The 14377-nt window shown below is 43.2% G+C and overlaps 1 protein-coding gene across 3 annotated transcripts in view; it reads right to left on the bottom strand.

Moving 5' to 3' along the window:
• RUNX2 (RUNX family transcription factor 2) overlaps positions 1-14377 on the bottom strand; it is a 214806-nt gene that overhangs the window by 95375 nt on the left and 105054 nt on the right. For all 3 annotated transcript variants that reach the window (XM_079298412.1, XM_079298414.1, XM_079298413.1), the window contains one exon: positions 6731-6904. In XM_079298412.1, coding sequence (XP_079154538.1) covers positions 6731-6904 — 174 coding nt within the window. The remainder of the gene's footprint in view (positions 1-6730; positions 6905-14377) is intronic.

Raw genomic sequence — 14377 nt, 5'->3', positions numbered from 1 at the left:
GCTAGACTTGGTTTTACACTTAACACCCTTAATCCAGCAACTATGAATATCTCTGTGGACACAAGAATGATGAATAGCAAAAAGTGGTCTTTCAAGGGCTTGCAAAACTGTCTCTCATACTGCACTGTCAGAAGCAGGATATGGGGCTGGATGGATCATCACTTGACCCCAAAACATATAACCTTATATTGTTTCAACATCTACCTCAAATACATCCGTCTTCCCAGGGAATAGGAAATAACGAAGAGGAAAATCTTTAACCCCATTGAACATTAGGTGATTCATCAGAGCTCAGTGACTGAGGAGAAGGTCACAGAACCTCAGGCCAGAGGGTTACTGTGATTCCTGCACACCAGGGCAGGGCTGAGGTCACGGTCGAGGCAGGGTGGGAAACACTGCCCTGGGGCTGACTGGCTCAGGGTATCTTTGACCCCTTAGGAAACCACAAAGTGAAAATACAAGTTTCACCAGATCCCAGAGCAAATGCCCTAAAGCCAGCCCTTGCTGCCTGTGGAGGTCAAGGTTTTCATGGACCTGAGAGAAGAGAGTGGTGAAACTCTGCTGCCTTGCCAAGTCAAAGGTGACCTATGAGCCCACAGGGCAAACGGGCTGCTCAGCAGCATTGCCCAATTCCCAGTGAAAAATGCCACGAGGCAGAGCCCAAAGCTGCCCCAGAGAGTCCCTGAAGGTGGACACCATTGGCAGCTCCTGTGGCACCCTGTGGTTCACACAGAGATGATCCTTGCAGTGGTGCTGGAGCAGTGGCTTTGGCCACTGAGGCTCACCAGAACATCTCTTCTGGTCCTACACACCATCAAACCTCCTGGGGGAAGGAGGGAGCTGGGGGCACCACAGGGATGTGCCAGCTGCCACAACAGCACTTCCAGGGCAGATCCACACAGATGCTTCTGAGGCAAACATGAAGGTTTAAGAAGGTCACCTCCTCTTTGCCCTGGCCCAGAAGGGGTGGGATAACTATTTAACACATACTATTGAGGAAAAAGCTATGAGGTGATTTGTGAGAGGTTTTCCTACAGCACAGGTCAGCTTCCCTACTGTCTCTGGCTGGTGGGCTCCCACACATCTGCAGGATCTCTGCTAGCCAGGGACTTTGCACCATCACCCAAAGCACCACATGCTCCACAAGTATGGCACATCTCATCACAAAAAGCCTAGAACAGATGAGAAACCTTAAAGCTCTGAGGCAGAGTGCATGTGGATTCCTCCCTAAAGGAATCCCTCCAAAACAAGGAAAAATACTTAATATAAAAATAAAATTAACTTCCCAAGAGAAAGCCACTCGCATTCCCATATGGCAGCCATGGGGAAGGGCTAACAGAGCATTCAACAACAGGGAAGGAAACAGAGGGCCACTCTGAGCTGGCATTTACACTCAAAAACTTTGGAGTGATTGCTAAGAGCAGTCCTCCTTTTGTAAACATTTCTGTTATGCCTGCGTGGGTGTGAGGGGAAGTGCGGCTCTCAGCGTATTCCTTCCCAGCAGGGCACATTGTGGCTATGCTGAGACAGCCTGGGCACAGCTCAGCTGAAACAAATCAGCAGGGCGAGGCCTAAACTAATGTGCAAACACCTCCATCCTGTTTGCACTTCCAGGTGAACCTCCACAAAGCAGGAAATATTGAGTATTGCATATTGTTTTGTGTCTAGGTTTTGCTGTCACATTTATAGTCGTGGGATATACACAGGGTTCCTGACCTTTTCTGTCCCTGACTGCATTAAATGGATGGTGGATATTGATGCTTAATGGGCAATGAGAATCGTTAAAAATTAGTCCAAGACTAGATGCACCACAGAAAACTAAAATTATAAAGAAAATAATAAAAAAAGTCCATCTAGTGACCCATTCTCCCACCAGTGACATTGGCTTTCCAGTAGAACAACTTCCCTTTTTCCAACAGAAATCATCAGAAGATCATACAACAGTTTGGGTTGGAAGGAACCATAAAGATCATCTAGTTCCAACCCCCCTGGCATGGGGAGAGACACCTTCCATGTTCTAAAGTGTCAATGGAGAGAAGAAAAGACCTGCAAATATCCCTGAAGAACAAGTTTTTCCACTACTTTGGCATTGGATTGGGAAGCACACTGATATTCTATAGGAAAAAAACCCAATTCCCCCTTTTCCAAGCTGAGTTACATGATCAGAGCATGATCACAAGCTGGCAGCTCCTTGGTGTACTGTCTATAATACCCAGACATCACATGCATCACACTCTCATTTAAACCCAGCCATCAGCTCTAGCTCTGGCTGCTGCTGGTTGGATTAGTGCTACTGCCAATAGTAAAAAACAAGCTGTCTGGAGCTATCTTTGGTAAACACTTAGAGCAAATATCCTCACTTCTGATCTTAACAAAGCCAAGATGACTTTCTGCATGAGTAACCCAACTATTGTTGTAACACCAACCCCCTCAGCAAAACAACAGCAAAACACAACCTTCTTTTCTTCCCTAACTCTTTCTTAGCCATTTTTAAAAGCACAGGGCTTCATCTGAGTTGCCCAGTTCAATCAACAAAGTCAATCCAGTGGAGTTACACCCCAATGTACAGAAAAATAATTGAGACCAGATTTTGGCCTGAAGAACCTCCAAATCCATTTCTTCTCCCAGCCCTCCAAGAGTCACATTTTTGAAATGAAAAAAAAAGAAAAAGATAATGAATCACGCCAGTGAGCAGCTAAGTTTTAAAAGGGGGGGTGGGTAGAGGGAAATAAAGTTAAAAGAACAATAGGAGGGGTGCAAGCTTCGAAATGGAAGTCCACAATTCCAGTCAACTTGCCAGTCAACCAGAGGATGCAATAAATTTGCATAAAATACAGCAGGCTGCACATTCAGTTTGCACTGCTCCTGAAATCAGTCCCTGCCTGCCAGTGAAGATGCATCCCCTCACTACTTTCCTGTTAAGCCAGCTCTGAAGACTCTAAATCTGCTTAAAAAATGATGAGAAATGGAAGCATAACATCCCTGAAGTGCTTGGAGAAGGGGAAGAGGAAAAGGGAAAAATGAAGGTTTCACAGCATTTGCCTTTGAGGGCTGTTATTTCAGTGATGAAAGTCACAGGTTGCCTATAGATCAGCCAGTGCCACAGTGGTGATGGAGCATGAAACCTCACTTAACTCCCACTTTGCTGTCCCCACAGCCCAGCCCATGGGGTCCTCACACCCACCACATTCCTGCCATTACCCCCGTGCCTTTTCCTGCCCTACAGAAGCTAATCCTCACCAGTTGCATCTTAAAAAAAACCAAAAAAACCCAAGTTTTCCTCCTCTCATCCTGGAACAGTGATGCAACAGCTCAATGTCTGAACGGGAATGTAATCGGATCCACGAACAAGTTGCGCGAGCCCGTTAGGGAAAGGGGAAAAAAATAAAAAAGCAAATATACCAGTGACCAAATGTGAGTGGACAGGATTCCTGATTTACGGGCAGCAAGCAGAGCTCAAATTGGATCTGCACTGCCTCAGCAAAGGCAGCTGCTTATTGGACCATTTGTTTTTTAATCACCCGTCGATGTAGCTTTTGCTGAACCCTAGTTAAAATGCCATGTTGAATAAGGGCAACTCTGTGCCTTGTCCTGCCACAGCACAGTCCTGTGGTAGGTTAAGGACTGTGCTGTGATTTGTACAACCTGTACTCTGATACTCCAAGAAAATAAACACAACCTAGACAGAGAAAAGAAATATAAGAGTGAACCCTAAAGTGCTGAGTTCTTTCAGACTCAGGTGTGGGTCAGGCAGGCTTTAAATAATATGTCTGTTTAATCATGCAATAGCTATGCAAGACCTCAAGTGGAATGAAGCAAAACGTTTATGTGCTTACTAGCAATAATATGGATTTTGAGTAGGAAACCAGTATTTACTGTTCCAGTTATTAGAAATTTATTATATTCCCTAAATAATAACTAGGTAAAGAAATAATGAAACCATGGTATTTCTAAAGGAATGCTTGGTTAATTCCAATTAAGGTAATTAAAAAATTTTATTTTACAGACAGAAGGGTCTATTCCCTTTTTAACATATACCCAATGCAGTGTTGAAGTTAAGAAGCCAGTGGCATTCTGAGTAATCCACTACAACAAGGAACCTGGTGTAGGACAGTCCAAGCTCCTCACTCCCTACCAGTACACTGAGCAAGGGGATGTTCAGCAATTTCCCACTCAAACCCCATCAAAGGGTGCCTGGTTCATGGCATCACCTTCATGTCTCCTTGAGGTGGTTTGTGTAGCAAAGAGCACCCACTCATCCCACAAGAAGGATCCCAGAATAGGGACTGCCTGTAAAAAAGCATCCCAGCACTTTGGTGGAACATCAGAGCACGTTGAGCTTTACAGATTACAATCAAGGTCCCAAAGAGCACCCAGAAGCCTGGTGGAAAGCCAATGCAATTCCCAGAGCTTGCACCCATGTAACATGCTCACACCAATCACTTAATCAAATGGGATGGCCACCAGAGACCATATGGAAAGATGGCTGTGGGACTTTTCTAAACTGAGTGGGAGAAATATTGTACCAGACCACTTATTCACTACAGAGTCCTCACCATTTTGGGGGAAATTAGAGCAATTTGGGATTCTAATGCACCCCATAACCTTGAATTGATCCAACAATACAAACACATAATCCACAAGAGATGGGAACTCCAGCCTGCATTCCTCAGCTCAGCTCAGCTCAGCTCAGCTCAGCTCAGCTCAGCTCAGCTCAGCTCTGCTCACTTCCCTCTGCCCTACCAGCACCACACCTTCCCTCTCTCAGTGAAGTCTCAGCTGGTGCTTTGAGCTGCTGCCTTAAATCTGCAGAGAAGGCAGGGAATACCACACAGCTTTGCTTCCAGTCAGGCTTACTGAAAGCTCATCTGAAGTTTTCATCTCCCAGATCTGTAAATGCTGCTGCTGCCTTATAATGAGGCAGAGAAGTAATCTATTAATCAAAGCCAGCAGAACATTTTCTACAGGAGGCATTTATGTGAAGGAAAGCAGCATATGAGGTTACACTTAGTTAGGAAGAAAATTACAAGGGGATCTCAGTTTTTGTGCTTCAGGGCATAAGCTGATCACCAGATGGGGTCAGGAAGAATTTCACCCTCTTTCATTCTTAAATATAGCATTGCACAGTAGGTAAACTATGGAGGTACAAGGAAGAAGGAAAGAAACTGCTCATAGCCTGGATTTCCCCCCTCCCTTCTTGGGAATTATGTCTACAAACACTGCCAGACAGAAGACTTGGTTAGAAAAAAATATTGTGTTTTAGTTCTTACCTAGAAAATGATATACACAAGAGCCCTGACTTCACATGTCCAATGAGCAAAATGGAAACCTAGCCAAAAAAACCTGCTCTGGGAAGCTGAGGGGCAGCAGGTACCATGTAATGGGTACAGTCAACATATTTAATATATTATAAATATTTTACACTAGTTAGACTTCTAGATCTGGGAGAATTTTGCCACAGCTCATGGGAACAATTTTTTTGTTGCAATTCCTTGAGCGCGTTGGGTTCAAATTAACTCGCTTACTTCTCTTTCTTACTGCAAATTAATAAACCGGTTGAACTTAAAAAAAAGCAGGAAAAGAAAGAAGAAGAAAGCCACAACACTTTGTTAAAACCACTGAGTTTCAGCTGGTATCATGTCAAAACCACTTGAAACATGAAACTAGAAATCTTCCTAGGTTGACTCAAAGACTGTGTCTATACTAGGAGTGCTTTACCAGGAGAGGAATGCTGGTGCACAGTGCTGGCAAAGGACTCTGCTGTGGATGGAACTGTAGCAGCAGAAGTCCGTATTAAATCAGTCTGGGGGATTGAGCCAAGAGCATTGTTGACAGACTTGCATCTAGGTGAAGTTCTCCAACAATTCTAACAATTGGTCAGGGGTAACATCTCTTTACATCCTGGATAGACACAAACATGCCAGCACAAATTTAGAATCTAGAAATGCCCAAAGTTAGATAGAAGTTGTTTTGAAACTCTTTTGAAAAATTTAACCAGCTCTGACTTTAGAGAACACGACATTGGTTTATTTTGTAGGCTTCACAGTTTCTCTGCAAACTTCTGGAGTAGCTGCAGTTAAACATTTTATTTCAGTCTTCTAATCTGTGACACATGGTGGGTGCTTTATGATTTCTCTCAGCACAATGAAATCTGTCTCTCAGCATGCAATCATAAATGTTGCATACAACCCTCACGAGCAACCTTTGGAGATTTCTCCACAACCCAGTTCGTATATTGTAACGTGGTCAGCACTGGTGGTGAAGGGAACCACCATGTGAGAAGATTGTATTATTATTCTGATAAAAAGACCATTAAGTGCTGGCTGCTTCCCTTAACATGAGTGCAAAATAACAAGGCTGAATAAAAATGTTCATTCTATTGTACACTGAAGGTACTATTGCAACAGAGAGAAGGCAAAACAATGTGGCAGTTAGAGTTTCATCAGATCCCTACTCAAATGACCTGGATTGCCTATTTTAGATTTATGGCAAAAATAGATTAAAAAAAAAAAAAAAAAAAGGAAGAAAAGAAGAAAGAAAAAAAGGAGAAAAAAAAGAAATTACATTTTCAGCTTCAAGCACTATAGAAAAATCCACTTCCCACCTAGCTTTGCTTGGAGAACATCCCCCAACTCTGTAACAGCCTCTTTGACTACATCTGAGACACAAATACCCATAAGCAATTACTACCAATGCCTGTGCAAGTCAAACCTATGGTTCTGTCTCTTACCTGTAATCTGACTCTGTCCTTGTGGATTAAAAGGACTTGGTGCAGAGTTCAGAGAGGGCCGTGGGCTCTGGGTCGGGACCCCTACTCTCATACTGGGATGAGGAATGCGCCCTAAATCACTGAGGCGTTCAGAGAACAAACTAGGTTTAGAGTCATCAAGCTTCTGTCTGTGCCCTGGAAACAGCAAATCATAAAATAAAAGCGTTAATAACAAGATTTAGTAATTTAACACACCCCCCCAAAAAAACCCCAAAATGGTCTAAAAGGACCTGTTATTAGATTTAGTGGATTTACAGGTATCTCAGCTACCCCCAATAACACAGAAACATTGTGAGGGGGTTGTGTTTTGGACATGGTTGTGCTGGTGAAAGCCTTATTGAGCACAGCTGTGCCCATACATGTGTAACATCTACAATTTGGATCAAAATAGGCACTTATCAGGACACCCACACAAGGTCTTTTTTGTCTATTTTTTTTTTTTTTTCTTGTGCTGCTTCAACTACCCAAGGTAGTTAAAGAGGTAAACTTTCCCTTCCAAAAGCAAGCCTTATATGTATATACAACTTATCAACTGGGACAATTACTCCTTGCCTGGTTTATATTGTGGATTTTTGCTAAGAAAATGGAAGCTTTTCTTCCCCCCTTAGTTTTTTTTTTTCTTTAACTCTGTTATAGTTAGTCGTTAGCTTTCAGCCCTCTGGGAGATTTTCCAAAAGGTAATTAGTCCCTGTCAGTTGAGAAGATCAGTATCCAAGGAAAACCTCCAAGGCTGCTGGGCAGGAACACCCTGGCATGGTCAGCCTTTCTCAGTGCTCCTACTGCCCTCACCCAAAACAGGCCAACTGCCCCTGGATATGCTTGGAACACTCATTTAGGGGTGTTTTGCTGTCAAAATATGAAGGGGAAAAATGGCAAAAGCACTGGGGTGCCCCCAGTGGTCCTGCTCATGGTCATTGAGATGTGTCAAGAGTTTGCTTCTCTAATGGTGGTATTTTTGCTCCTAGGTTTAATTTCTTCCCAAAGGATGCTCCTTGTCCAGTGGTGCCTTTGAATGCAAGGTGCAGAAGGTGTTATTTCTACCATTCAGCACACAGAGAAACAGGCATGCACAGAGATTAAGAACAGGACTAATTTTACTTAACTTCAGCCATTCATAAATCAGGCATCTAGTCTAAACTCTTCTAATGTAGACTTCCTCTTTGGTTAATGGAAAGAAATAGCTACTTCCAGAGGGCAATTCATCTCATTTGTCTCTGACACTCGCCTTAAAACAGCATGATTCACCTCCTGAATTTGCTTTCTCTTCCTTCTCTGATCAGAGAGGGAGCACACATGACTGGTTTAATTAGACACCCTCGCCATTAGTCAACGTTAAATGGAATGAAGCCTACCCTAAGTTGCAGATCAAGGTCACACAAAAAGCCTCTGGCAGAGCTGAAAGGGGGGCCCAGACCCCTTAATTTTAACCCAGAAGCACATCTGCCTTCACCCTTATAAGCAGTGCTGGGGCAGTGGCAAAAGCAATAACTGGGGGGGATATTTTAATGTTTTTACCAATAGGAAGGGTCCCTGGTAGGGTTTGGGCTTGAACCCTTCCAAATAATCACCAATGGCTTGAGATAATCTGAGTGTCCCACAGCAGTATGAATACAGCCATCTGTCTGGAGTCTACATGAGCTCAGCTCTGCAGACATGGGAAAATTGTCCCATCAGTCTTTAGAACCAATCACAATACTGTTTAATTTATTTAGAAGTAGAAATGAGGCCACTGAATCTATTTAGTAGGCTACCACTGCTAAAAAAAAAAAAAAAAAAAGAAAAAAAGCTTTTTAATAGTAATTCTCACCATAGTACTGAGTACATGGGTTCACACCATCTGATTGGTACCACAATGCCAACATGACACACAGGCAATGCAATATCCAAACTAAATAAATCCAAAAATGGATTTAGGGAAATCAAAGCACTAGACAGAGGGACTCAGGTTGGGAGATGAGGGGAAACTTGATGGGATCTAATTCTCAAGAAACTTCTCTAGCAATTTAAAAAAATTAATTAGTTGACCCATAATTTGGTACTTTGAAGTCTGGGTTTTTTCCCCCGTAATGACTCAGTCCAAAAGCACGGGGTAGGAGGGAATTTTCTCCTTAGGGAGAAAGTGTTGCTCCATGTGAGAGCTGCCATGGGTGTCTGTTCATCTCTTCAGAAAGTATCAATCACTTTATACAGGGAATGCTTTTTGGTGGGCTTGTAAAAACTCCATAATAGCAGCTTAATTAACAGGCTCTAGTCTTGAGCATTATATTCTCAATCCATTTAAACTAAGGTTTGTACAAGTTGAGTGTTGCTAAATATGAAGTTGCTTTTACAGACAGTCAGTATTCTCTTGGGATTTCTCCCTCTTCTTTTCCTCCATAATTTCAATGTATTTGCTTTTCCCTTTGCCAGTCATATTTTCCATTCTGTTTTTTAAAGACATCTCCTTGCCTTCCCTTTTTTTCTTCTGCTCATTCCTGATAATCTTTGGCAAATTGAGCAACCTGGGATAGTGGAAGGTGTCCCTGCCTATAGGAGGGGGTTGGAACGAGGTAATCTTTAAATCCCCTTTTGACCTAAACTATTCTGGGATTCTGTGAAATTCAAGAGGTCATAAAATAAGGCAAAAGTGATCTGCCCACCTCTGGTCTTACACACCACAATTGATTTTAGCTGGGAATGAATTCACTTCCAAAGTGAATTTTATCTAGAATTTTGCAGAAAAAACCCTGTGCTATGTTCATGTAGTGACCTTTTAGCTAAAGAACCACAACAAACTGGTGCATAATCTATTTCAACTGTCCTCAGGTAACTCAATAAATAACTTATTACACAGGTCACCACCACTCCTGCACTAACCTGTGCCAGATAACCTTAAGCCTTGTTTTCATCACATTCTGTTTGGTCATATGGAGCTTTGTTAGGAAAGAATTTATACTTAATTATGTGTATTATTGCAGAGCTCTGAATAACAGAGAACTTCGGGATAGGCAGGGGGAAAAAAAAGGGAAAAAAAGAGAGGAAAAAAGGAAGGGGTATACAGAAAGAAGAAAAAAATTATTCCCACATCTGGTAGAATTGAAATGATCTATAGATGTGTGGGTTTGGGTGTTGCCACTTCCCCCCACCCGCCCAAAGAATAAAAAAAAAGAAGAAAAGTGGGGAAGAGAGAGCTCTATGCACATCTGGAAGACCCCAGGCATCAATGGAACTGCAAGTCCCCAGAAACCAGCAAGGGGCCAAAGGCAGACTTGCCTTCCCCTTCTGGACATTTAAAATTTAGGGTTGTAACACGGAGTCATGTTGTGACAAAGGGATCCACAGAAGGAGCCACAGTCCCTGAGTGAAATATCCCAGGGAGACAAGATGACATTGCAGCTTTGCACATTATGGTTCCTCTGCTTTGATAAAGGCTGAGACGTGCTCACACTGAAAGTAAGCAGGAAACTCAACAAAACTTTTGTATCCAGGAGGTGCTCACAAAGGCGTGTGGGCAACTTAAATAAATGTCCTGCCTTGATTTCTGTGCAGGAAAAAAAAAAAAAATCCTGTTATGTATGGAGGAGCCATGAGGTATGGGCTGAAAACACTCTAAAAAGACCTTCTGAGTAGCACATAAGCAGCAGCAATGAAATATGTGATACATGTTTAAAACTCATTCCACAAGCTGCTTTTCATCTCTCATTGATATATGTGTCCGTTGACAGAGAAATTCCTGATCCCAGGGGAGTGTGATAAGAAAAGCTGTATTCCTCAGCCTCAGTACTGAGCCGTAATTTTATTTCAGGAAAAAAGATTAGGGTAGCAAGTGTGGATAGCTGAGGGAGAATCCATGATCTGCTGCAGCAGCAAGTACATTAAAAAGTAATATAAAAGCTACGTGAAGAGTAGAATAAAATAGTGTTACAGCTACCCCAATGCCTGCAACACTGCATTAAGTGCCTGTTGCTCTCTTGCAAAGATGAATTTGTAGAATGGATTGGGCTTGGAGGGGAAAAAAAGTGCTTGTGGACATCAGCAGTATTGGATGTGAAATGTTGTCAAAAATAAATGGAAACTGACCCTGAGTCTCTGACTGAGTCTCTGACTAAGGATGGGACCCAGTGGCCACTGGAAAAGATCAGGCCATGGATGAGGAGATGGGAAGAAGAGAAAAACTGAGAGCTCATAGTCAAGAACTAAACAAGCTGTTCTGATTTGTCTGCTGGCAAAGTACAAAACACTCTGGATATCAGAAATTCAGTGTTTCCTCCAAAATAACAAGAAATATTCTGATTCTTCACCACTACTCAGCTGTTTCAAGCCAAACACCAACCTGAGTATAAGTGTTTGGAGACAGAAACATTGTCATTTGTCCTTTCCAGGGCCAATTTTGGCCATTTTACATGAATGAAACCAGAAATCATGACTGAGAGTGCTATAAGGTCAGTGTAAACTGCAGCCAGCCAGTCAGCCTGTGCTGCTGCTGCTGCTGGCCAGCCCAGCACAGCCCCAGAACACAGTTTGTGTGGCCCATGGAAGCTGAGGTTCAATTATCACATCCCAGGCATGGCAGGAGATGTGAGGACTCTTCATCTCCAGCTGAATCATTTCAGTTTAAACTAAGCAAAGGACTGTCTCCCAGATCAAAGCAAGGCAATCTCGAGTCTGCTGGATGTGGTAACTGGAAGGGGACGTGAGCTCGTCTCTCATCACTGAACTTCCACTGCTCTGCTGGAGAAGGCAAGATGTAAATTGGGCTGTGGAAGAGGCTGACTTGCAGAATGTAAATGTGGTGTTGATGCTTGAAGATTTCTACCTCCTCAGGGAGGAGGGGTGTGCGTTTTTATCTTTCAGCTTGTGGGTGTGGAACTGAAAACTAATCAGATTATGCTACACGTGGCCTTGCCAGATGCTGACACTCAGGGACTCCCTTTCTTTGTACCGTGTACACCACCCACCGGCTTTTTTGTGTGGTTTTTTTTTTTTTTTCCTGGTACCCAGGAGATCTGGTTACCAGATTTTCAGCAGATGCTTTTATCACTCTCCACTGGGCTAGCTATTTTCAGTCATCACCCAGTTCTGTCTTTTTCTGCCTTTGCCTTAACCAGGAGAAGTGTTGTGGGAGTCAAGTGTCTCTGTAAAAGAGCCAAGGGATGGCAGAAAGGCCATGGCAGTAAGAGTTTGGGCTGTCACCTGCTGGAGACACATTTTCTGGGACATCCCAAGCAGAATGGAGGGAGATGACCCATTGTGAAATGCTACCATGGCTTCTGTTTCCTCTGTCTCACAGATGCTCTCAGCACCAGACAATGAAATTTGGAGTCATTCACTGCAGTGACTACTGCTGGAAAAAACACAAAAATTCTTTGAACTCAAGGACTAGTAACCAAGGACTTCTACAGCTCTGGGTTCAGTGAACCCACTGGAAAAAGGACTTTTCTTCAGGTTAAGGGGTGGCAGAAAGGAGAAGAATCACCTGGTTCATGACCTGTAAATTTGTAGTCTGTACACCTCTGTCTCTTGACTCCAAAGAAACACAACAGAGATCAAGAACCCAAGTTTTGATTATCCCCACTGTTCTCCAAAGGTGAAGTGCTTCTAAAGGTAAATAGTGGGCATATTTTTTCTTACTAACCCTATATGTCTTTGAGACAAACCCTCTCAAGCCCTGTCTCTTTTAACACTGGAACACCATCAGCATTCCAGTGTACACTGTAGTGTGCACTCTTCCACATACACACTGTAGGAGATAATTTCACATCACAAAAAAGACAAACTACCTGTACTCTGAATTTCATCACAAATTCTCCTTAAATTCTCTTTGCAGTCCTACCTGCATTTCATCCTGTTTGATCCTGTGGATCAGGAGTAACTGGAATTGGCTGGAATGGTACTGGATTCACTGAATTCAGCTACAGGCTGATAAAGCTGAAGTCAAGAGATCCACATTTAGCCATAGCAAAGGAGTTGAGACTTGAGCCTAAGGCTTCCTAACAGCTGTTGTGCAGGGACTGAATAGTGCTGAGCATTCAGCATGAAGCAAAAATATTCACTGTTGTGTTACAAATTTCAGACAGTACTGTAGCAAGATGTCACTCCAAAGCAGTGTTAATCTATGCACTGGAGGTAAAAATAAGGGAGCCATAAACCAGAAGCCCACAAGATTCACATTAGCTCTTTGTGAGGACAAAACCTCTGAAGAAATTTGTCTCTCTTGTGTCCCTTGTCTTGTGACAAATTGTCATCCAGGGCTGGTTTCTCCACACCCAATCCTACTGAATGCACCCAATCCAAAGTTCATGGAAAAAAACCCCAAAACACAAGAGCCAAACAATTTTTGCCCAGGAAAGGAGAAAGCTTGGAACCCTTCCAGTCTCTTAGGTAAAGACACAATTATGAGAAGAAAAATATAATCCACCCAAGAGACATAATTACATAATTAGGCCATAGGCTGTGCATAGGAAAGGTTCTTATAGTTCATAAAACAAGGAGCTACATAGGTGCAGTAACTGTAGTTAATTCACTCAATGAAGGAAAAAAAAAAAAAAGTTTGTTTTTTAAATAGCTGAGGGCACCAGTTTGCATTAGACTAGGAGCTTATTCTCCTGACTGTACACAGAGCCCTGCCCGTGCCAACAGGAGTCACTCAGGCGCAGGCAGAAAACAAGCCCCTGTCTCTTTTTGTTCTTAAAAAAGGCATCATTTTTTACCCAAAGCAGCTAAGGCCTGTACCTGAAACGACTGCAGAGAAAAGGAAATAAATAAAAACAGATGAATGCACACTGTGGAAGGGCTCAGTTCCTGTGAAATAGATCTAATGTGTATCCATTTGCCAAAATCCTAATGAGCTCCTCCTCCTGGACCCCTGCTCTGCAGACTGCTGGTATGGGTCCAAAAGGGCCAGATCCAGATCCTGGGGGAAGCAGTAACATTATCACCTTCCCAGAGCTGTGGCTCCTACCCTGGGTGAGCAGAAGCAGAGAGAAGTTGGAACCTCAGCACTGAGACCAAACCTTGAAGAATCTCTGGTGTCGATGCTCATGTCCCCCCTGATTTACTGGGAGCAAAGGAAAAATCCTCTCAGCTCATCCCATGGGCAGCCTGCCCAGCATAGGAAAAAAAGAGTGGGTTGGAGGGAGGAAGGAGCAGGAAGGGTGAGAAGAAATGACCCATGGGGTGTAATCTGTGTCCCTTAGTAGCCGTTGTCATTTTAGAATGACTCTGAAGATTTGAGGATACAAAGTGCTTTCTAATATTCTAATATTCAGCTGGGGACCATGAAGAGCACGGACTGAGGTGAAAGGTAGACACAGAGGCTGTGAGTTTTCAGCAGACTGCAACAGCTGCAAAGGAGCCTCCTGCTCACAGAATTTCTCTATACAGAGAGGTGAAAAATGTCTCCTTGGAGCAGGGCTCCAGGCTGCTTGTCTGGCAGCTGAGGGACTGATGGAGGCAGGTGGCAGGGGCCAAGCTGGCCAGGCACTGCAAAGGGAAAGGTGTGTTAAAGCAGCAAAATTGGTAGTTTTAACAAATGCTAAACATGCTTTCAGAAAAAGGACAGGCTAAGCAGGGCTCAAGTTGGCTTGCTTTTGCACCAGTTCCCTCCTATCATCCAACTCATCCCAAAAT

This window comes from Erithacus rubecula, assembly GCF_903797595.1.
Source record: "Erithacus rubecula genome assembly, chromosome: 2".
NCBI classification, from domain to species: Eukaryota; Metazoa; Chordata; class Aves; order Passeriformes; family Muscicapidae; genus Erithacus; species Erithacus rubecula.
The sequence above is the reverse complement of the archived record's forward strand: the minus strand, read 5'-3'. Positions and strand labels throughout refer to the sequence as shown.